This window comes from Oryza sativa, chromosome 5 (genome assembly GCF_034140825.1).
Source record: "Oryza sativa Japonica Group chromosome 5, ASM3414082v1".
NCBI lineage: Eukaryota > Viridiplantae > Streptophyta > Magnoliopsida > Poales > Poaceae > Oryza > Oryza sativa.
Genome location: NC_089039.1, coordinates 10804210 through 10826450, shown reverse-complemented (window position 1 = coordinate 10826450; position 22241 = coordinate 10804210). Strand labels below are relative to the sequence as shown.

Genomic DNA, 22241 nt, shown 5'->3' with positions numbered 1-22241 from the left:
ATTACACACCATAGATGAAAATAAATTTTACTCGCGGATATGCTCAGTACTCAAATACATGATGATTAAAATAAATTACTCTAATGTCATTCTAGGGCATTCTATAAGATATACGACGTGTTAGGTGTATCAATCATATGCCCTTTAATTTGAATTTAGAGATTTAACTTAACATAATAATTCACATATAGAACATCGTTTTCTGTTTTATCTTTTTATTTTTATATTTAGATTCAAAATACCATAGCTTATTCGTCCCGATATATTTCTATACTTTTCTGATTTACAGAATTTATTTGGTACGCCACAGTAGATTGACCCATTTTAATGTGTTAGGATGCTGCCAATTTGGTAAAGCCTTATTTCTTGCTTGCACACCAAATAAGTTTAAAAAGGACAATTATGTGCAATAACCATTTCCTCTTTTTCCCTGATGTATTAACTAAGGTCAGATATATCTTGTCTTGATTAAAAAAATCATAATAATAAAGTGCCAAGATTTATCATATAGCTCTAGATAAAGTATCTCGAGAAGAGCTCCAGGTTTGTACAGAAACCTGCCGGCCTGGCAAGGATGACGTCCAAGAAATCTGCACGGTTTCTTCTCCTCTCGTTTGGTTCTCCTCTGTCCATGCAGTAACTGACCTGATAATTGTCACAATCTTGACGGGGTTTGGTCTCATCTTTCGTGGTCAGATTTGCCGAACAAACCGAAATTTGGTGGAAAAGAAAGAGGTTACATCAGGAAAGCGTGTAATCCAAACCAAAAATGACATCAAACTCCTCCGTTTATCCCCGCAAAAAAAAAAAAAAACCTCCGCTATTTATACTCTTCGTTCTCAACATCTCTACTATATCAAATTCTACGCACAAACTGTAGTGCACCAGAATTTTGCTACCAATGGAGCTCCCAAGAATGGCCAGTCGTCGTCTTCCTCTGCCACTAGTAGCTCAACTCGTTGTCTTGCTCGGCTTGGCTTGCGGGCTCCGGTCGTCGTCGGCGGCGGCGGCGGCGGCGAGTGGCCTTGCCGGTGAACGGGTTACATATCTGCCCGGGCAGCCGCCGGTGGACTTCGACATGTACTCCGGCTACGTCACGGTGGACAAGCGGGCGGGGCGGTCGCTGTTCTACTGGCTGCAGGAGGCGCCGGCGGCGGCGCAGCCGGCGCCGCTCGTGCTGTGGCTGAACGGCGGGCCCGGCTGCTCCTCCGTCGCGTACGGCGCGTCGGAGGAGCTCGGCGCCTTCCGCATCCGCCCCGACGGCGCCACCCTCTTCCTCAACGACTACCGGTGGAACAAAGGTCAGCAAATATATGTATTCAGAGTTGTTCAGAATTCAGGAGATGAAATCATTTCTTGTATGGTATGTAGATGAAATAATTTGTGAAATTTGTTTCAATGGCTGCCAGTGGCGAACATCTTGTTCTTGGACTCGCCGGCCGGCGTCGGATTCTCATACACCAACACCACCTCCGACCTCTACGATTCCGGAGACAAGAGAACTGGTGAATTGCAAAACAATAAACTAGTAATCAATTCTGTTTATGAAATCACTCAAAAGTTATTGGATTTTATATATTATTTTAAAAATTTTTGCAGCTCATGATTCCTATAAGTTTCTGGTGAAATGGTTCGAGAAGTTCCCGCAGTATAAATACCGAGATTTCTACATCGCCGGGGAGAGCTACGCAGGCATTTCATTACTCTGTTTTTTTTTTTTACTCAGTTTTTTTCTGCTTAATTGTTTATGGACTAGGCTATAAATAACAATTTAAATGCTGCAGGGCACTATGTTCCTCAGTTGTCCCAGCTTGTGTACCGTAACAACAAAGGCGTCAAGGAGCCCCTGATCAACTTCAAAGGCTTCATGGTACGTAGTACACATTACATACACCTTCCCTTCCCTTACCATCATTCGCTATATTGAATTGCATGCACTCGTACCAGTAGATAAAGACCAACAAATTCACTTATATACTTTGAGAAATAGAAAAAAATGAAAGTACAAACGGCGACTTTAGGTGTGTTTAGTTCACGCTAAAATTAAAAATTTGGTTGAAATTGGAACGATGTGACGGAAAAGTTGAAAGTTTATGCGTGTAGAAAAATTTTGATGTGAAGAAAAAGTTGAAAGTTTGTGGAAAAAGTTTGAAATTAAACTCGGCCTTTGAATGAATAATTGTACGATTTCAGGTGGGGAACGCCGTGACGGACGACTACCACGACTACATCGGCACGTTCGAGTACTGGTGGAACCACGGGATCATCTCCGACGGCACGTACCGGCTGCTGAACGCGTCGTGCGTGCACGACTCCGGCGAGCACCCGGCACCGGCGTGCCTCGCCGCGCTCAACGCCTCCACGGTGGAGCAGGGCGACATCGACATGTACAGCCTCTACACGCCCACCTGCAACGAGACCTCCACCTCGTCGGCGGCGGCGAGGCAGCGGCGGCTCAAGCAAGGCCACTATGTGCGTTTAATTTTTTTTCTCAATTTTTATATAATGGATTAAACCGGCCTCTACACTCAAGGATGCACACAGCCTTATTTTTCCTCGATTTGTGTTGTTGTTTTCTACTTTATTTTTCTGGAAAGTTTTGTTATGTGAAATGTAAATGTTTTGTGTGTGTATATGCAGCCGTGGATGACAGGGTCGTATGATCCGTGCACGGAGAGATACTCAACGGAGTACTACAACCGGCCGGAAGTGCAGAGGGCGCTCCACGCCAACGTCACTGGCATAAACTACACATGGGCGACGTGCAGGTTAGTTTGTGCATGCATGCATGCCTGCTTGCCAAAAAGTTTAATACCTTTTTTCTTTACATTGACACATGGAAGACACGTACATTCACACGCACGAGAAAACACACATGCTTTAATTACTCGTAGAGACGAAGACCAACGACAAATTCCTCGTCTAAAATTCTACTATTAAAAACACACATGTTCTAATTTTGAACCTGATAGACAAAAGGTCGTGTATATGTGACTTTGTCACCACATCATCGGTGCTTTCCCAAAGTTTCTTACATTTTCAAATGGTCCCACAAATCTGTGGGGTTTCCCCGTTTTTTACTGTACGTGTAGTTGTAGACCATGGAGTTTTAGGCTTTCTCTGTTTTACGCAACAGTACCTTTTAATGCTTTTTTAAGATAACGAAAATATAACTTTGAGTCTCTTTGTCAAATAGGGTTCGTGTAATCATTCACGTTCGTATAATAAATTAATTAGGGTCGGTTTAGAAAGCCCACAAATAAAAGTGAAAAACCTTGCCAGCTAAAAAAGAAATAAACCATCTGCAATTGGAAACAAAGAATCCACGTGGCCATGACAGCTACACAACAAAGAAGTGATGAAGTTTTAGCCTTTTATTGAGTACTTATCTACTCCTATTTCTATTATAAATTTGTTGATTAAACTTTTTGATCTCCAATAGGAATACTCTGACTGAAACTTCCAATGATTGGTCTCTGTTTATTTTTCTTACCCACTCAGTCCCACGAAGACTTTACTTTTAGATTTTTATGTCCAACGTTTGACTATCCGTCTTATTTAATTTTTTTTTAAAAAAAATAAAAAAATAATCATGCATAAAGTATTATTCAAGTTTTATCATCTAATAACAATAAAAATAGTAATTATAAATTTTTTTTAAATAAGATAAAAAGTCAAACGTTGTATAAAAACTGAAAAATGAAGTCTTCGTGAGCCGGAGGAAGTACTACGGTACTAAAAGGATTCTTCTACTTGGTCCTTTTCCATAGCACAACACGTCACAGGAAGCAATCACTTCCTAATTAACTACTCCAGCATAATATAGTAACAAGATTGTGACAGTCTGAAATTTAAAAGAAAATTTTCACGAACATGGTGTTTGTACATAGTAGTACACCAGGTTCATGTGGATAGCTCTGCTCATTTGGCTTGTAAAACTGTTGAGTGTATGGCAGTGACATCCTCAACGACAACTGGAGAGATTCGCCAAGGTCCGTGCTTCCTATCTACCATGAGCTTATTGCAGCTGGCCTAAGAATATGGGTCTTCAGGTCAGTTTCCTGCCCCTTTCTTAACTTATTTATTCTTCATGCTGACAGATAAATGAATTCGTGAAGAATATACATGGTGTATCTGTAAATATTCGTCAAAGTTCAGTGAGATTTGGGTATAGCTAATTAACGCGCGTGTGACGACGTCTTTGTTTTTAGGCATGTTCTTACCTCAATTAAACATACTTTTCAGTAAGCCGTTTCAACGCATTGCCTTCTTTTATTTTTTACTTAGGGTATAAAATGATGTAAACGGGTTGTACAAATTGCCACAACACATTTGTGGTTATACAGAGAGAGAAGAAAAACGGACTACAAATTTGTAGCTAGCTGCAGCATAGGGTTCAATAAACTATATGAGAGATAGGGGTGAATTAGATATTAATGACGTAGTATATATCTACATCTAACTATTGTATGAGTAGTGAGCTATTAGATTGGCTATAGATGATATTTTAATTTTTGTAGCTAGTAGCTGACTATATTATTAAACTTGCTCCTATCATATATAGTAACTAGCGTGATGATCCATGCCGATTGCACAACTATAGTATTTTTATAATCTTTTGTCACATAATAGCATACATAATTTCGCATTTTACTAGAAAAAACATTGAAATGTGAACATAATTTTAAATTTTGTTCTTTATGGCATATTTATTTCACTTCTTCCCTACATTTTTATCCTATTAATTAATAGGATCTTCCTATTATGTTTAATTATGTTATTAATTTCACCTACTAATAATGGCATATTGTACATATATATCTGTCATAGTCCATAACCTGCTTCAAATATAAAATATCCATTGTCATTGACAGTTCCTTATTTTTTTAGTTTTATATTATTATATTTTGTTATTGTTGCTCATGGCTTAGACTCTAGGAACTCCGTTGTCACGTTAGGACATGACTAATTAAGGATTTAATCTCATCTGTTAGTTGTATTTTTAATGTAGTTTGAACAATCAAGCTATTTTTGTTTATTTATTAACGCGTGAATACTATAATTTTCAATTAATATGTGACTTTTCTAAATAATACATTTATTTTAACCCAAACTAAAGATATTTCTAAACTTTATTTCTACGTGGACCCTTTCTCTTTATATTATGTTGTTTTAACCTGAATTTAAAGTATATCTAAATCATACTTCTCAACAACTCTTTAATTTATAATATTTATTTTTCAATATATAACTTTTATACATTTCTAAATTGTATTTCTCTATGGACTCTTCTATCAATACTAACAAAATTTTAATCCCAATTTCATAGTCCCTAAGCTGTGTTTCACATGGATTCTTATCTCGTTATTATTTATTTCTAAACTTTTAAGCCGAATTTAAGGTTTGATAAATTCCATATTTATATGGACACTTCTTTTAATTTTTTTCATTTCTTATTCTGAAATACATATATTTCAAATTGTATTTTTCTTTGGACTATTTTTTTTCTAATTGTACTTGTTGGAAATTTGGTCATAATTCGGCATATTTTAATCCAAAATAACAAGATAATAAACATGATATTTACAATAGGATTTGATCCAGTGATAGTGGTGAATGTAATCAACATGAGCATGCTTAACGTTGAATAAGCATCAACAATCACATAATGACACAATGTTGACATTGCGATGAACATTAACAGTAAAACTTCTAATTGAAATAATGTAATAAGGTTATACCCCAAGAATGGTCCTCCGCTGGAGTTTGAGGCAGTATTGCCTCCGTTGGTGTTGACGGGAGTCTCCTTCTCCTTGTCTCCAGTGTTCGACATGTTGGTGAAGATGAAGTAGATGTTGACGAACAGTGAGTAGTCGCGCCTTGCGCTCCCCAAAAACCTGATCGCCCGCCCGTCTGTGCAAACGTCGCAGCAACGCGTGGTTTCGGAGGCCTACTCTCCCAACGCGTGTGCACACACTCGTCGGGATGGGATTACCGTAGCAGCAACAGCTTTTGAAAATGGATGAAAGTGTGTCTTCTTCTTCTCGCGGGAGATCAAATCTATTCTCATTTTATAAGAGGAATGGAAGATGAAGAGTAAGAGTCATGGAATAGGAAGAGGAATGGAGCAACTAATTGTCATCAACTAGCCATGAACCATCCTCCACTACACAACCATCAACCAACAATCAATTAAGAGTAATTGATGTAAGTTACCAATGGAATAGGAAGAGGAATAGAACAACTAATTGTCATCAACTAGCCATGAACCATCCTCCACTACACAACCATCAACCATCCATCAATTAGGACTAATTGATATAAGTTACCAATTCCTTAATCAAATGGATTAATTCTCAAAACTCTTCATCCCATTGATATCCCATAGAAGAATGAATTCACATGAATTCCTAGCATAATGAGCCTTAGAATTTATTTGATTTAATTGATTTAAATGGATCAATTACCCAATTAAATCTAACAATCCCCACCAAATTTCAAGGCTCATGAGAATGCTCTCTATTCCATAGCAACTTTTATATACCAGTGTTTCGGTGAAGACTGTTAAGTTGAACTTTCACCTAGAAAAGGAGCTACACCTGACCACAACTGAACAATGGACTATGCCTTGAATTGTCAGTCTTGTGCAGTTAGGTTTCACTCAATTCCATAACTGATACTAGGCAACCATTAGTATTCCCTCGGGTTGGAGCTTATAAGTCATACTCCAGGCCTTTCATGAGTATCTAGAGATCACCCAAATCTCATAGACTGTGACTAGCAGTCGAACTCATATAGGTGTGTTCCTTCTAAGATGTTCTGCAGGTCAACATCTCTGCTTGGAAAAGCCACTCGGATCACATTAAGACATAAGCCATCCTACCATGCAGGAAAGAAGAGAAGCACATCATGAAAATGAGCCCTTTTCAAGGGTCTCTTCTTTCAGTCACACAATAGTTTGTTTCACCATCCAAATTCACGGGATCTCCGATCATAATGGACAGGTTTCCACTATTATGCAACCTTAGGTGGGTATCAAGCCCATTTCCCTCGATGCACTGTCTATCACATTACGTGGTAGCCCCTTGGTAAACTGATCTGCCAGATTTCTAGCCGTTTGGACATAGTCCAATGTTATCACTCCGGAGTTTTTCTGCTTTCTGACAGATTTCAGTCTTCTCTTGATGTGTCTAGATGACTTCATGTTGTCCTTTGAACTGTTCACTTTAATAATCACTGTTTGATTATCGCAGTTCATTAGGATAGCTGGCACTGGTTTTTCAACCACCGGCAAATCCATCAGGAGTTCACGAAGCCACTCGGCCTCAACTGTCGCAGTATCTAGTGCTGTAAGTTCTGTTTCCATTGTTGACCTCGTTAAGATGGTCTGCTTGCAAGACTTCCAGGAAACAGCGCCACCTCCAAGTGTGAACACATATCCACTTGTGGCTTTTATCTCATCAGCATCAGATATCCAGTTTGAGTCACTATACCCTTCTAGTACTTTTGGATACCCGGTATAGTGAATTCCATAGCTCATAGTACCCTTTAGATAGCGCATTACTCTTTCCAGAGCCTGCCAATGATCATCTCCCGGATTTGAGACAAACCGGCTCAGCTTGCTTACAGCAAATGAGATGTCAGGCCTCGTTGCGCTAGCCAAGTACATCAATGAACCAATGATTTGAGAGTATCTCAGCTGATCCCTTGCTATTCTTCGGTTTTTCCTTAATAGCACGCTGGGATCATAAGGAGTAGGAGCTGGCTTGCAGTCACTATATCCAAAGCGACTCAAAACCTTGTCCACATAGTGGGATTGCACAAGTGTAATCCCACCCTCATCTCCTCTTTGTAGTTTGATGTTAAGAATAACATCAGCCTCTCCCAAATCCTTCATTTCAAAACTCTTGGACAGATAGTCTTTGACCTCCTCAATCACATTAAGGCTGGTCCCAAAGATCAGTATGTCATCGACATATAAGCACAAGATCACCCCTTCTCCCCCACCATAGCGATAGTATACACATTTGTCAGCTTCGTTCACAACAAAGCCTGCAGATGTAAGCGTGGTGTCAAACTTCTCATGCCATTGCTTAGGTGCTTGCTTGAGGCCATACAAGGATTTCAATAGTTTACATACCATTCCCTCCTGACCTTCTAGTACATAACCGTCTGGTTGATCCATATAGATCTCCTCCTCCAGCTCTCCGTTTAGGAAAGCTGTCTTAACGTCCATCTGATGGACGAGAAGACCATGAGAGGCTGCCAGAGCAAGTAGTACTCGAATCGTGGTCAAGCGAGCAACTGGTGAGTATGTGTCGAAGAAGTCCTCGCCTTCCTTTTGGGTATAACCCTTGGCCACAAGCCTTGCCTTGTACTTTTCGATTGTACCATCAGGCCTAAGCTTTTTCTTGAAAACCCATTTGCATCCTACGGGCTTGCACCCATATGGACGCTCAACGACTTCCCAAGTACCATTAGACATAATCGAGTCCATTTCACTGCGTACTGCTTCCTTCCAGTAGTCAGCGTCAGGAGATGAATATGCCTCTTCTATGGTTCTTGGGGTGTCATCCACGAGGTATACAATGTAGTCATCTCCAAAGGATTTTGCAACCCTTTGTCTCTTACTCTTGCGAGTATCTACAATGTTGTCCTCCTCAGGATTTTCCTCAGGCGTTTGATCATTGTGTTCTATCGGTGCAAAGTGCTCATGGGGCATGACAGTTTCTTTACTAGAAGTGCTAGGTGTATATTTCATAGGAAATTCATTCTCAAAGAATGTAGCATCTCTGGACTCAAGAATTGTACCAACATGCATGTCGGGTACTCCAGAGTTTACTATTAAGAATCTATAACCCACACTGTGGATAGCATAACCAAGAAACACACAATCAACAGTTTTTGGTCCAAGTTTCCGCTTTTTGGCTATAGGTACATTTACCTTGGCCAAACAGCCCCATGTTCGTAGGTATGAGAGATTTAATTTCTTCCTTTCCCATTCCTCGAATGGTGTTACTTCCTTATGTTTCATTGGAATTTTATTCAGGACATGACACGCAGTCAAAACTGCCTCACCCCACCATTCCTTGGAAAGCCCCGCAGTGTCTAACATGGCATTCACCATCTCAGTTAGAGTACGGTTCTTTCTTTCGGCCACCCCATTTGATTGGGGTGAATAGGGAGGCGTCATCTCATGAATAATTCCAAACTCTTCGCAAAAGGATGCAAACTCATTGGAAAAATACTCCCCACCTCTATCAGACCTCAACCGTTTGATTTTCCTTTCAAGTTGGTTTTCTACCTCAGCTTTATAGATTTTAAAGAAATGCAATGCCTCATCCTTTGTTTTCAATAGATACACATAGCAAAATCTAGTGCAATCATCTATCAGTGTCGTGAAATATTTCTTTCCCCCTTTAGTCAACACGCCGTTCATTTCGCACAAATCGGAATGAACAAGTTCTAGAGGTGCCAAATTCCTCGCCTCAGATGCCTTGTGAGGCTTGCGAGGTTGTTTCGATTGAACACAAGTATGGCACTTGGAATCTTTTACCAAAGTGAATTTTGGAATTAAACTCATGTTAGCTAAGCGCGTCATACAACCGAAATTCACATGACAGAGTCGCGAATGCCACACATTAGACTCATCATTCTCGCTAATATGGTTCACAGCATTATGATTATTACACATGTCATTCAAAGAAAAGCGGAACAAGCCTCCGCTGTCATAACCTTTTCCAACAAAAGTCCCATATTTAGATACGACACATTTATTGGACTCAAACACAAGTCTAAAACCTTCTCTACACAATAGAGAGCCGCTAACTAGATTCTTCTTTATTGAAGGGACATGCTGCACGTTCTTCAGCTGCACGGTCTTTCCCGAAGTAAACTTCAGATCGACCGTACCAACACCATGAACAGCCGCAAGCGACCCGTTTCCCATCAACAAGGAGGAACCTCTCCCGACCTGATAAGAAGAAAATAGAGAAATGTCAGCACATACATGAATATTAGCACCAGTGTCCACCCACCAATCAGGTGAATGAAAAACAGAGAGAACTGTAGGTAATATTTTACCGTACCCCGATGTTCCTCCGCCCTCGCTAATGATCATGTTGGCAGACTTCCTGTCTTTGCGCTCAGGACAGTCCTTGGCCCAATGCCCAGACTTGCCACACACAAAGCAGTCTCCCTTTGCCTTTCCCTTGCTTTTCTTCTTAAAATTGGTTGCAGCCTTGGGTTTGACATCAGGCTTGACTTTCTTGTTGTTGTGGGATGCATGAGGGTTCTTCTTCTGTACCATATTGGCACTAGAACCTCCCTCAACCTTTTTGCCCCGGACGTCCTTTGCCCTCGCCTTCTCCTCAACACCCAAAGAGCCAATGAGATCAGGAACACTGAACTCTTGTCTCTTGTGCTTTAGAGAAGTGGCAAAGTCCGACCAAGAAGGTGGTAGTTTGGCAATAATGCCACCTGCCACAAACTTGTCCGGCAACTCACAGTTGTTGTTCTCAAGTTCCTTAGCCAGCATCTGAATCTCATGAGCTTGTTCAACTACAGAACGGTCATCGACCATCTTGTAGTCATAGAACTGCTCCATAACATACAGCTCACTGCCGGCGTCAGAAACTCCGAACTTGGCCTCAAGTGCATCCCACATGTCCTTCCTAGAAGGCATGTGCATGTACACGTCCACTATGTTGTCAGCGAGTACACTGATCAATGCTCCACGGAACAGGCAATCCGAAGCCTCGAACTTAGCCTCTTCCTCAGGAGAAAGAGGTGGTTCACTTCGTTTGCCCCGTGAAACATAGAAGCACTGCATCGCTGTCAACCACAATAGTGCATGTGCTTTCCATCTCTTATAGTTTGAACCATCAAAAGCATGTGGTTTCAGTGCAGCAGCAAAGCCAACTACCGAAAATGACCTATCAGGTTTTTGGATTGTTGGAAATTTGGTCATAATTCGGCATATTTTAATCCAAAATAACAAGATAATAAACATTATATTTACAATAGGATTTGATCCAGTGATAGTGGTGAATGTAATCAACATGAGCATGCTTAACGTTGAATAAGCATCAACAATCACATAATGACACAATGTTGACATTGCGATGAACATTAACAGTAAAACTTCTAATTGAAATAATGTAATAAGGTTATACCCCAAGAATGGTCCTCCGCTGGAGTTTGAGGCAGTATTGCCTCCGTTGGTGTTGACGGGAGTCTCCTTCTCCTTGTCTCCAGTGTTCGACATGTTGGTGAAGATGAAGTAGATGTTGACGAACAGTGAGTAGTCGCGCCTTGCGCTCCCCAAAAACCTGATCGCCCGCCCGTCTGTGCAAACGTCGCAGCAACGCGTGGTTTCGGAGGCCTACTCTCCCAACGCGTGTGCACACACTCGTCGGGATGGGATTACTGTAGCAGCAACAGCTTTTGAAAATGGATGAAAGTGTGTCTTCTTCTTCTCGCGGGAGATCAAATCCATTCTCATTTTATAAGAGGAATGGAAGATGAAGAGTAAGAGTCATGGAATAGGAAGAGGAATGGAGCAACTAATTGTCATCAACTAGCCATGAACCATCCTCCACTACACAACCATCAACTAACAATCAATTAAGAGTAATTGATGTAAGTTACCAATGGAATAGGAAGAGGAATAGAGCAACTAATTGTCATCAACTAACCATGAACCATCCTCCACTACACAACCATCAACCATCCATCAATTAGGACTAATTGATATAAGTTACCAGTTCCTTAATCAAATGGATTAATTCTCAAAATTCTTCATCCCATTGATATCCCATAGAAGAATGAATTCACATGAATTCCTAGCATAATGAGCCTTGGAATTTATTTGATTTAATTGATTTAAATGGATCAATTACCCAATGAAATCTAACCGTACTCATACATGAAATCTATTCTTAGTAATATTTATTTTATCCTGGATTTAAAATATTTCAAAATTATATTAATACATGGATTCTTCCTCTTAGCTAGTAATATTGCTTATTTCTATTCTGAATTTATAATATTTCTAAATTGTGGTCCTAGGTGAAATCTTTTCTCCGTAATATTTATATTTTAATTTTAAGTTGTGGTATTTATATTTATATTTGAACTCTTTCTCTTAATGTTATTTATTTTTAATCGAATTGTAGATTGTTCTAAATTATATTTCTACCTAGACTATTATCTCTATATTAGTTATATTTAAATTTTAATCCAAGTTCTCTTTTTCGCTAAATTGTATTTTTCCATGGATTATTTTTTCCTTTTTTAATTAATGCGGGAGGCCGTGAGAGTTAATACAGTGGCTCTGTTTTATATTACTTTATTAAAAGATTGATAGTGTCTCTTAATGTAAAATCCAATCATTACCTTTTCAAAGTAATATTTCTATGATTGTAATAGTTTGAAATATATTAGTGTCATTTTCGTTAAAAAAATATGTTAGTGTCATTTTCACATAAACCGAATGTTTCAACTTATGTTAGTTGCTATTGTTTTAATTTTCAACTGTACAATTTCTAGAAACACTTGTCAAGATAATTCTGCCGCCCTGGACGGGATGAAATTGATTAATCCTCTGAAAGGTGCACATAACAAACTGTTGGTCGTAAACATGCAAGAGGAAATTCCAGATTATCCGTCACGTGAAATGTTTTGATTAAACGACACGTTAAGAGGTCTTCTGTGTGCTCTTTAAGAATTATTAAGGGACATATAAAGTATGTCCATGTGCTAAATATTCCCTTGTTGATCCGTCATTTTCAAAAGAAATAGCCATAAAACGACATAATTCGGCCAACCAGGCGAGGAATCGATGTCTTTTCCTCATTTCTTGTAAGTAGCTTGACATTTGCAAATTTGTCGTCATGCAAGGAAAACAACAAAACCTTTGGATACCCGCTAGGGACCATTTTTTTGTGAATTAGGGATATATGTTTTCCCTTGATGGGACTGAACTCCTAAACTGAAGTGATAATATTACTATAGATCAGTATGTGGCAAGGATTAGATAGAATCATTGTTATGGTAGGATACGATCGAATAGTATCCATCATAAAATCGAAGCAACGCGTAGTCTATGTATATGGTCCATTTCTCTCGAAAATAAATATAAATGGTTGATGAACCTTTATGTAAAATATACACGCATGCAGTACATGGACTACCAGTGCATATGATTCCAGTTAGACGCCTTCCTGATCTTGGCCGCCGGCTCTCGCTCGGGGGGGCCTAATGGGTGATCGGCCCCGCCACACCACCCCCCACCCCCCCCCCCACGGTCCCTTCTCCCCTTCTTCTCTTCCTATTACAGTACACCACAAAAAAATTTAAAAAAACAAAAAGTTAGAAAAATTTATGTATAAAAAAATTGAATTCAAATTCAAATTTGAATCGGGTATGTAAACTTTTAACTTATAAACTTTAGATTTATAAACTTTAGGTGTATAAACTTTAGATGTATAGAAATACTATATATAGAAAATATTTGAATTATTTGAATTCAAATTCAAATTTGAATCGGGTATATAAACTTTAAGTCTATAAACTTTAGGTGTATAAACTTTAGATGTATAGAAATACTATATATGAAAAATATTTGAATTCAAATTCAAATTTGAATCAGATATATAAACTTTAGGTCTATAAACTTTAGATGTATAGAAATACTATATATAAAAAATATTTGAATTCAAATTCAAATTTGAATCGGATATATAAACTTTTAACTTATAAACTTTTGGTCTCTAAACTTTAGATGTATAAACTTGAGGTGTATAAACTTTAGGCGCATAAATTTACTAAAATAGAAAAGTAATACGGTGTCAAAAAAGGAAACCAGGGGGAGGAGGGGGGGTGGGCGGAATCGATCGCTCTTCGCCCAGTAGCATTTCCGCTCTCGCTCTGCCCACCACCGAGCCCACTCAGCCCCATTCTGCCACCATTCCGAAAATTGAACTCTTATGTTATTTTTTATTTTTTGAAGTTCTTGTGGATCGGAATAGTGTTGTCGCTGTGGTGCGGTTTTGCTTGTTTTGGGGAGTTGAACCAGATTGCTAGGTTATTATGGACTATAGACCTGGTTCACACCTTAAGAATTACGTCTGAGACAAGCATAATTCTGAAGCGTCCAATTTTAGTGGCCTATGGTTAGATGCACATGCCTGTCGAGAGCCCTCAGGCCTGGCAAGGCACCATCCAAACACACCCTATATCTTTGTATTACACGTGAGGGAGATGAAATTAGATCGGTTTTGTTGTTGTCTTTAATATTTAATATTTGTAGCCGGTATAGTTGGTGTACGTTGAAATGGAAAAATAAAGAGAAATGAGGGTTATTGTTGGAGGTCCTGAGATAAATGTAGGCTACAACTGAAGATGATTCTATATCTATGTATTCACAGGAATATTTTATTTTGGTCATCACCGTGACAGTATACAACTTTCACTGGTTTCTATAGCAATATATATGCAATACCCTATAAACTTGTGATATTATTAAATTGTTTTTCAAGACAACCAACTATATAAGTATATATGGTTCTCAGACATCCAATCAAATTATATAAAAAACATATTCCATTTGTTTTATATTTTTTTATAAATAAAACTTACTATGTATTTCTACAAAATCCGTCCTGCCAACTATGCAACGATGTTACTCTAATAATGTAGAAGATTGACAAGAATATATGTTGTTATTGTTTATTGGCAGTGGAGACACGGACGCTGTCGTCCCCTTGACAGCAACCAGATACTCCATCGATGCTCTCGGCCTTCCAACTACTGTTAGTTGGTACCCTTGGTATGATGCCATGAAGGTCAGCCTCATTTCAGTCAACAAGTATATATGCCTTTTAATGTTTCTCTCTCTCTCTCTCTCTCTCTCTCTCTCTCTTTCTCTCTCTCTCAAACATGCAAAACCTTTACGCCTCAATTGAATATATAACCTTTTCTTTAAAATCTATTTTATATCAGTTTTGTGATCACCTTAATCTGTCCAATTAAGGTTCCAGCTCAAACTAAATTAAGGGCCTGTTTGGTACAACTCCAACTCCTAAATATAACTCCAGGAGTTGAGTCTGGAGTGGAGTTGTGGAGCTGCCTAAACCCAGCTCCACAACTCTAGTACATTTTGTGAGAGAGCTCCACCCAACTCCACTCCTAGTTTTGGTGGAGCTGAAACTGTTTGGCTGAGCTCCAGCTCCAGGAGGGGTGGAGCTGGAGCTGGAGCTGTGCCAAACAGGGCCTAAGTTTGTTCGAAGAATTCACGAGATTAAGTAACTAATTAATGGCCACTATGGTTGATCTGATGTGATTAGGTTGGTGGGTGGAGCCAAGTGTACAAGGGCTTGAGCTTGGTAACCGTCCGAGGCGCAGGGCACGAAGTGCCGCTACACCGGCCGCGCCAGGCGCTCATACTCTTTAAGCACTTCTTGCAGGGCAAGCCCATGCCCGATGCGCCTACAAAAGTACAAAATGAAGCCTAGATTTGTTAATCTTTATTGTAATTGAAATATTTGTAGCAATAAAATGGAAAAAAAGCAATAAAAATCATTCCAATCAAAAAAATTAAAGAAAGATAATGGATGATACTCCTATATTGTTGTTATCGATCTTCGTTTTGATCTATGAGTCATAAACCATAGAAAAACAAATGAAGCACCTAAAATAATTTATTAATATATTTTTATAATCAACTTAAAATTAAGGTTTAAAATTTTAAATTTTGGCATTGTGTGATTATCTCATTAAGGCTGTGTTTTTTTAGGGGTGGGAACTCCTCCCCTCCGCACGCAAAACGAAGCGATGGATTAAAGCATGATTAATTAAGTATTGGCTAAAAAAACTTTAAAAATGGATAAATATGATTTCTCACATAAACTTTTCTATGGAAAAAATTTGCACAAAATACACTATTTGACGTTCTGAGAAGCGTGCACGCAAAAAACAAAGGTGGTGAAGTTGGGAACCATGACTTAGAACACAGCCTAATTAAGTGAGCTAGTGGTAATTAAGTATGGCTAAGCATATCATAATTCTAGCTAGATCACATAAGAGACACAAGCTAATCAAATTATCATCCAAGTTTGACAAAGAATAGATGTCAAGTGAACTTGGTCTAAGCAAGCAGATAGGTAGTCCTCATTCTAAGTAGACTCAATATGCTCATGGATGAATGTGTGACTTGCCTTGCTTTTTCAATCAATCTTCCGAACTCTTCTCCTTGCAATCACACATAAAATAAGGAAAAACCCTAATAAAAACCAAGTAAACAATACATGGAAAGTAAACAAACATGTAGAGCTCAGTTTTAGATGAATTTTGCAAGTTGAATAGCTCAATTTGGAGTCCATATGAATTAGTTATGAATTTTAAAAGTTTTAAGATATTTAAATATATTTCTGATAAACTAACTCGAATTATTGCGCAATTATTAAGGTAGGGGGGAGGGAAGCAGTGCCGATCAGCGGGTCCCACCATAAGTGACCCAAGGGAGACGGGTGCACGGTAGACCGGGTCTACACATGGCCAGACCGATCGTCTACCACGGGAGTCAGCGCCAGGGCAGCCACGTGGAACGGGCACGCCAACGTGGTGCCAACGCAGCAGAGCCACTTGCGGCCATGGCGGGTACCACATGGATGGGCCTAGATCTCCGTTGACGGTCGTTAGCGATCAGATTCGACCGTCAATACTACCAAAATCAAGGAGAACTAGTTATGCTTGCAATGCATATTTGTGTTAGAATAATAATATTCCACTAGTATTAGGATACTAAGCTCTTTGTAGAGAATAACCATAAAATGGAGGAGAATCGACATCAAATCAAACGATCAATCAATCGGACGATGTTGAGAGCTAGACTTATTGTCACGCCCAGAAATTTAACCCAAATTTCCAGACTATTTTGCGTATTAAATCCCTGTCCAGGACCAGCCAGGGTACACAAAACGACAAGTAATATACAGTTCCAAACGTAAATAAAGCGTAAAATACTTACAAAAGAGGCACTTAGTCCTCGCACCGAAACGAAAACAGCAGCAGCGGAAAAAAACGATCCTAGCGGAGCTTCAGCTCCACTCCACAGGCAAAACTCAACTGGGGTCTGAGCCTTGGTCCTCTAACTCCATCTTCAGCTCAGAAGCACTACACTTCTGGAAAGGGGGAATAATAGCAAGGCTGAGTACAACCACCGTACCCAGCAAGCCACACCAACGATGCAGACGTGCAAGGGGATACAAGGATGGTTTGTGGCTATTTGCATAAAGGCGGTTGTAAAACATTTTATTGAGCAAAACAGTAAAACTGTTGAGTAATTAAAGTAACATTAAGTCTCCACTGATCAACGCTACCCCACGTTGAACAGGCCCAACCAACCCACCTGAACTACAGTGTATTGGGTCGATTTATTAAGTGTGAGACTAATCACGGTGAATCTGGTCGACCGCCCATAACCGCGGGCACGGCTATTCGAATAGTTTTACTCTGATCAGAGGTGTACAACTGTACCCACAAGACACAGCCCCACGACACGTTTCCGTGCGCCGACATGCCACCACGACATACCGGAAAGAGGCCGTGACAGGACCCTTCGCATAACCCCCTCTAACCAAGCACACCACACCTCAGGTTTCACCCCCACTCCTCGCAAGGCAGCGGGCAGTCCCCTCTCGTGCCTAGGTGAATCCGGAAGCCACATAGGCCGTCGCAGGGTGTCGCGTCCCAAAACGACTCTAAAATACATCCTCGAAATTATGCATAGAATAAGTAAAATCCATGTGAAAGCCTCCAACAATTAAAATGTGCAAAGTTAAAAGTCAAACAAGGCTTGGAGGATTTTTGTATATTTCCTAAAAGCCTAAAATGCGTAAATAAATTTTAGTGGAATTTTCAGAGCACAAATAATAATTAAGAAGAAATAAACAAAGTTAAAATGAGTTTATAAAAAGAAAAAAACCAAAAAAGTCTTTTTCCCCACCTTCCCTTCTTGGGCCGGCTCGGCCCACCTCCCTCTCCCTCTCTCTCCTCTCCCCCGCGGCCCAATCGGCCTCCTCCCCGCGCGCGCGCCGCTGACGGGCGGGCCCGCCCGCCACCCTCGCTGACGGGTGGGGCCCACCCGTCATCCCCTTCCTCCCGCCGCTCCCGCCGCCTCCCCCGTGCCCTAGCGCCGCCGCCGCCGCGAATCCCGCCGCCTCCCGCCGTCCACGCGCGCAATAAAGAGGGGGAAATCACTCCCCGTGATTCCCTCCCCCTTTCCCCCCATTTTTCCCTCTCTCTCTCCCTCGGATTCGCTCGGAATCGTTTCCCCCTAAACCTCGCCGGCGCATCAATGACGGCCGGATCTTCCGCGGCCGATTCCCCCCTCATCCGGCCGCTCTCTCCCCCTCCCAACCCTATATAAACACTCCCCGTGCCTCCCTCCGCCGTTTCCGACCCTCGCCGCTCTCTCTCTCCGCCGGAATCGAGCTCGCGCCGTCGCTCCCTCTCTCCGCCGTCACCGCCGAGCTCCGGTCAACCGCCGTCGTCGCCCCGGACCTTCTCCCGCTTCGGCGTCGCCTTCTTCGGCTTCGCCGCGTCCTCGCCGACCTCGTCCACCCCTCCGTTTCGCCCGCCGACCGCCGGAACGCCGCCGTCCTCGTCGACCCGAGCCGCGCCGCCGCCTTCCTCCGCTCCGGTCGCCGTTCCCGTCGTCGCCGCCGACCCGGGGTGAGCCGTGGACCGCTCATTTCGTTTCCCCCTTCCCTCCCCTCTCCCGGCCGCCGCTCCGCCGTGCCTATGGCCGCCGCCGGCGACCATAGGGGTGCGGGCGCGCCGCCTCCCGTCGGCTGTGCCGGCGAGGCCGCCTTCGGGCGCACCCCGCGGCTGCCATGTGGGGCCCGGCCGTCAGCCGCCCGCGCCTCGGGTGCGGCTGACGCGTGGGACCCACGGCGCCGGCCAGCGTGAGCCGCGTGCACCCGGTCCACCGTGGACCGTGAGGCTGCCGCGTGGGCCCCACTCCCGTGGACCCGGTCCGCGCGCCCCTCCCCTCGGCTGACGCAATAAATCCGATTTTAAATTAAAATTTAAATGAAGAAATTCGCAAATATCCATTTAAAGAGCATTCAAACTTCAAATGGCCATAACTTGGCCATTTGAACTCGGAATTGGACCGTTCAAGTCTCTAATTTTTCCTTAAGAAGTCAAGAACCCATTTTTGTGCTTTGTTTCTGCTTGTTATATGGAGTTTATTAGAGTAAAAGCCTTTTCTTTTCCGTTGGTCGTGTAGACGCTGCAGCTTCGGAAGATCCGCTCTTCGTGGAGGTTGAAGCCGACGTTTGGGAAAGCGTGCAAGGCAAGTCACATCATCCTTGAACATATTGGATCCCAGTTTGTAAAATTATGTTGATTTAAATTATTGCATTATCGCTTTATTTAAATTCCCGCGTTATCACTGTTTTATCTAGCCATGCCTATTTACCTTCGTTATGACCTTAATATTATTGTTATTGTTATTATTTCCTTGTTCACCCTAGAATAAACAAAACCCCAACTAGTGGACACCCTACTCGTGGTATCACTAGTATGATTTTAGGTAGATGCTTCGCTTTTAATTAGGTAACATTAGGTGGTTTTTCAACTCTAGACTTTGGGAATATTCATATCACCTGGACACTTTGGAATGGTTTGGTTATTGTGGATTTGGCTACACACATCCCCCTCTATTCAAAATCCCCAAAATGGTTTTAGGTTGGGCTCGGGTGCATGGTTTTGATAGTAGCACCTCGGCCATATAAGGACCGGTCTTCGGGCCTCTGTTGCAAAGCACTACCGTACTTCCACATGTCTAGTGGGTAAGGCTTAGTTTGTGGCTCAGTCTGGTTATAAACAAAAGTACACGGATGGAGATGGAAGAAGTCGGGGGTCGATGGACATCTCTAGGACAAATGAAGGCTACACGAGCTGCGGCCCGGTAGTCGAGATGTCATGGCACAGGGCTGGTGTCCTGCTGCTAGGGGCTCAGTCCTGCCTGCCTGTCCCGGGGGTTCCGGCCGTAGGCGGGATTGGGTCGGTACTCTTGTCTATAGCTTGGATGGGTTGGAAACTATGTCACGTCTTTCGTCTGTATACCGTAGTGGTATGTGGCACGTGATTGCACGTGAGAAAGATGTGTCTTGTGGGTAAAGATGTACACCTCTGATCAGAGTATAATCTATTCGAATAGCCGCGCCCTCGGTTATGGGCAAGCCGAGCAATGTACCCAAGTTAGTGTTTTAATTCTTAAAACCTGCTTAACAACTAAAATGTGGAATGGTTGGCCTGGGTTGGCTTGGGACGAGCTGGGACCCAGGGTTGGGTTGCCAGTTCGGTCTGAATCATCGTAGGCCTTGGGTTAAGGCAGGTTCGTGTGGGTTCATGGCCTTGATAAATAATATGGTATAGTTCTAGAATCGTATTTACAAAATAGCTTTGAGCAACTAAGTACCTTTAAGTGCTGTTTACTGCAAATCCTAACCCTTTATAGTATAACTCCTTTGTACTCCCTTGCACTTATTCTGCACTTGTGGGTGTGTCTTGTTGAGTACGGTGGTTGTACTCAGTCTTGCTCAATTTTTCCCAAACCCAGAAGAGGAGTTCCTTGAAGATGAAGGCTTTGGTGTCTAGCTCGTGCCTGCCGTCAAGCGCCTGTGGTCGTCGCCCTAGTCTTCCGCTGCTTCTCGTTTGTCTTTGTGTGTGCTGGGCCTTCGCTGCCCATGTATTAAATTAACTATTTACGCTTCCGTTTGTTAAACTCTGAATTGTATCAACTTTTGGTGTACCTTGCCTCCTGGGACAAGGATTAATGCACGCACGTAAGGAACGCCCGTTGGGTTATTTCCGGTCGTGACACAGGGCCCATCCATACTCCATCACGCCCACCCTTGCCTGGATGCGTCGGCTAGAGGAAAGCTACGCTACAAGCCCAGCCGTTGCCCACGCTGGCTTGTGGTAAGTACGATAAGTTCTTCCAGGGTTTCCCGCGAACCGGTCCTTAACTGCCGTGGGTGCGACCAGCAAAACCATGCACCCACAGCCCACCATTCAGTCGCATTTTAGTTGGATAATTACGACCATGAAGCATGGCCAGATGTCTCGAGCACGCAGCTCAAACTGATACTAAAAAGGTCTAATACTGTAATTATCCCATCAACTGAGCTAGTGGTAATTAAGCATAGCTAAGCATATAGTTCTAGCTAGGTCATCAAAGTAACACAAGCTAGGCGATTTATTACCCATGGTTGACAAAGGACAGATATCAAGTAAACATGGCACAAGCGAGCAGATAGGTAAAACCCTGACCCCATGTAATTAGCAAAACATGCATATTTATTTGCAAACAGTAAAACATTTGAAAATTGGGATCAACATGCTCAAGGGGAATGTGTGACTTGCCTTGCTTCTTCACTTGGATCTTCTGAACTCTTATCCTTACGAACGCGATCTTCCGAAACGACGGGAACTACACGCTGGCACGCAAAACGAGGAAAAACTCTAATAAAAACCAAGTAAACAGTACATAAAAAGTAAACAAACATGTAGAGCTCAATTTTAGATGAATTTTGCAAGTTGAATGGCTCAATTCGGAGTTCGAATGAATTAGATATGAATTTTAGAAGTTTTGAGCCACTAAATGAATTTCTATAATTATTAATGATTTATTGCGCATTTATTAAATATTTTCACAAAGGAAAAGGACTGCCGCTGACGTCAGCAAGAGAGGGGGCTGGCGCCGACAGGCGGGCCCCACCGGTCAGCGGCACAAGGGCGCCGGTCCACCGTGGACCGGGACCACCGAGGCGGTCCACCGCCGGTCCACGGGAACCGACGGCCCGGATCAGCCCAAAGCCGATCGGACGGCCACGAGGCGGCGTGGCTGGGGCACGGGCACGGCATGAAACCGGCTCGGCCGAGCTATGGTGCTGGGCAGCGTGCGGCCTCCGGAGGCAGCAGCCGGCGGCGCCGAACGGCGGCGAGCAGCCGGAAGACGGCGGCGCTCACGGGCAGTGGCGATGCACGCGAAAGGGAAGGGGAGCAGGAGGAGGGGCTCACCGAGCGTGCGGGCCGACGAGGCAGAGCGGGAGGTCGCCGGGGCGGGAAGAGGCGGCGGCGCTCCTCGGGGAGGCAGCGGCGACGGCGGTTCGGCGGCGTTCCGTGAGCAGGAACCGGCGGCCGATGGTCGGAGGGACCGGGAGGCA

The 22241-nt window shown here is 42.4% G+C and overlaps 1 protein-coding gene across 4 annotated transcripts; it reads left to right on the top strand.

The window, feature by feature from the left end:
• Window positions 1–747: 747 nt before the first annotated feature.
• Window positions 748–20880, top strand: LOC4338250 (serine carboxypeptidase 2). 4 transcript variants are annotated; one of them, XM_066310689.1, is made up of 10 exons: window positions 748–1301; window positions 1410–1505; window positions 1600–1692; window positions 1785–1870; window positions 2194–2472; window positions 2641–2768; window positions 3957–4052; window positions 14741–14846; window positions 19295–19360; window positions 20633–20880. In XM_066310689.1, the coding sequence occupies exons 1-10, from the start codon at window positions 902–904 to the stop codon at window positions 20771–20773; spliced, it is 1491 nt and encodes a 496-aa protein (XP_066166786.1). In that variant the 5' UTR covers window positions 748–901; the 3' UTR covers window positions 20774–20880. The 4 variants fall into 4 exon arrangements, with proteins under 4 accessions (XP_066166786.1, XP_015640215.1, XP_015640213.1 ...); XM_015784729.2 differs by lacking the exons at window positions 19295–19360; window positions 20633–20880 and adding an exon at window positions 16468–16934; XM_015784727.2 differs by lacking the exons at window positions 19295–19360; window positions 20633–20880 and adding an exon at window positions 15348–15657.
• Window positions 20881–22241: the final 1361 nt, after the last annotated feature.

Excerpts from the sequence above, each read along its gene's own strand:
- LOC4338250 (XM_066310689.1), top strand. The coding sequence starts at position 902 with ATGGAGCTCCCAAGAATGGCCAGTCGTCGTCTTCCTCTGCCACTAGTA. Across the intron at positions 2,473-2,640 it reads GGCTCAAGCAAGGCCACTAT|CCGTGGATGACAGGGTCGTA; the intron begins GTGCGTTTAATT and ends GTGTATATGCAG. Across the intron at positions 19,361-20,632 it reads CGTTTGGGAAAGCGTGCAAG|AAGAGGAGTTCCTTGAAGAT; the intron begins GCAAGTCACATC and ends TCCCAAACCCAG.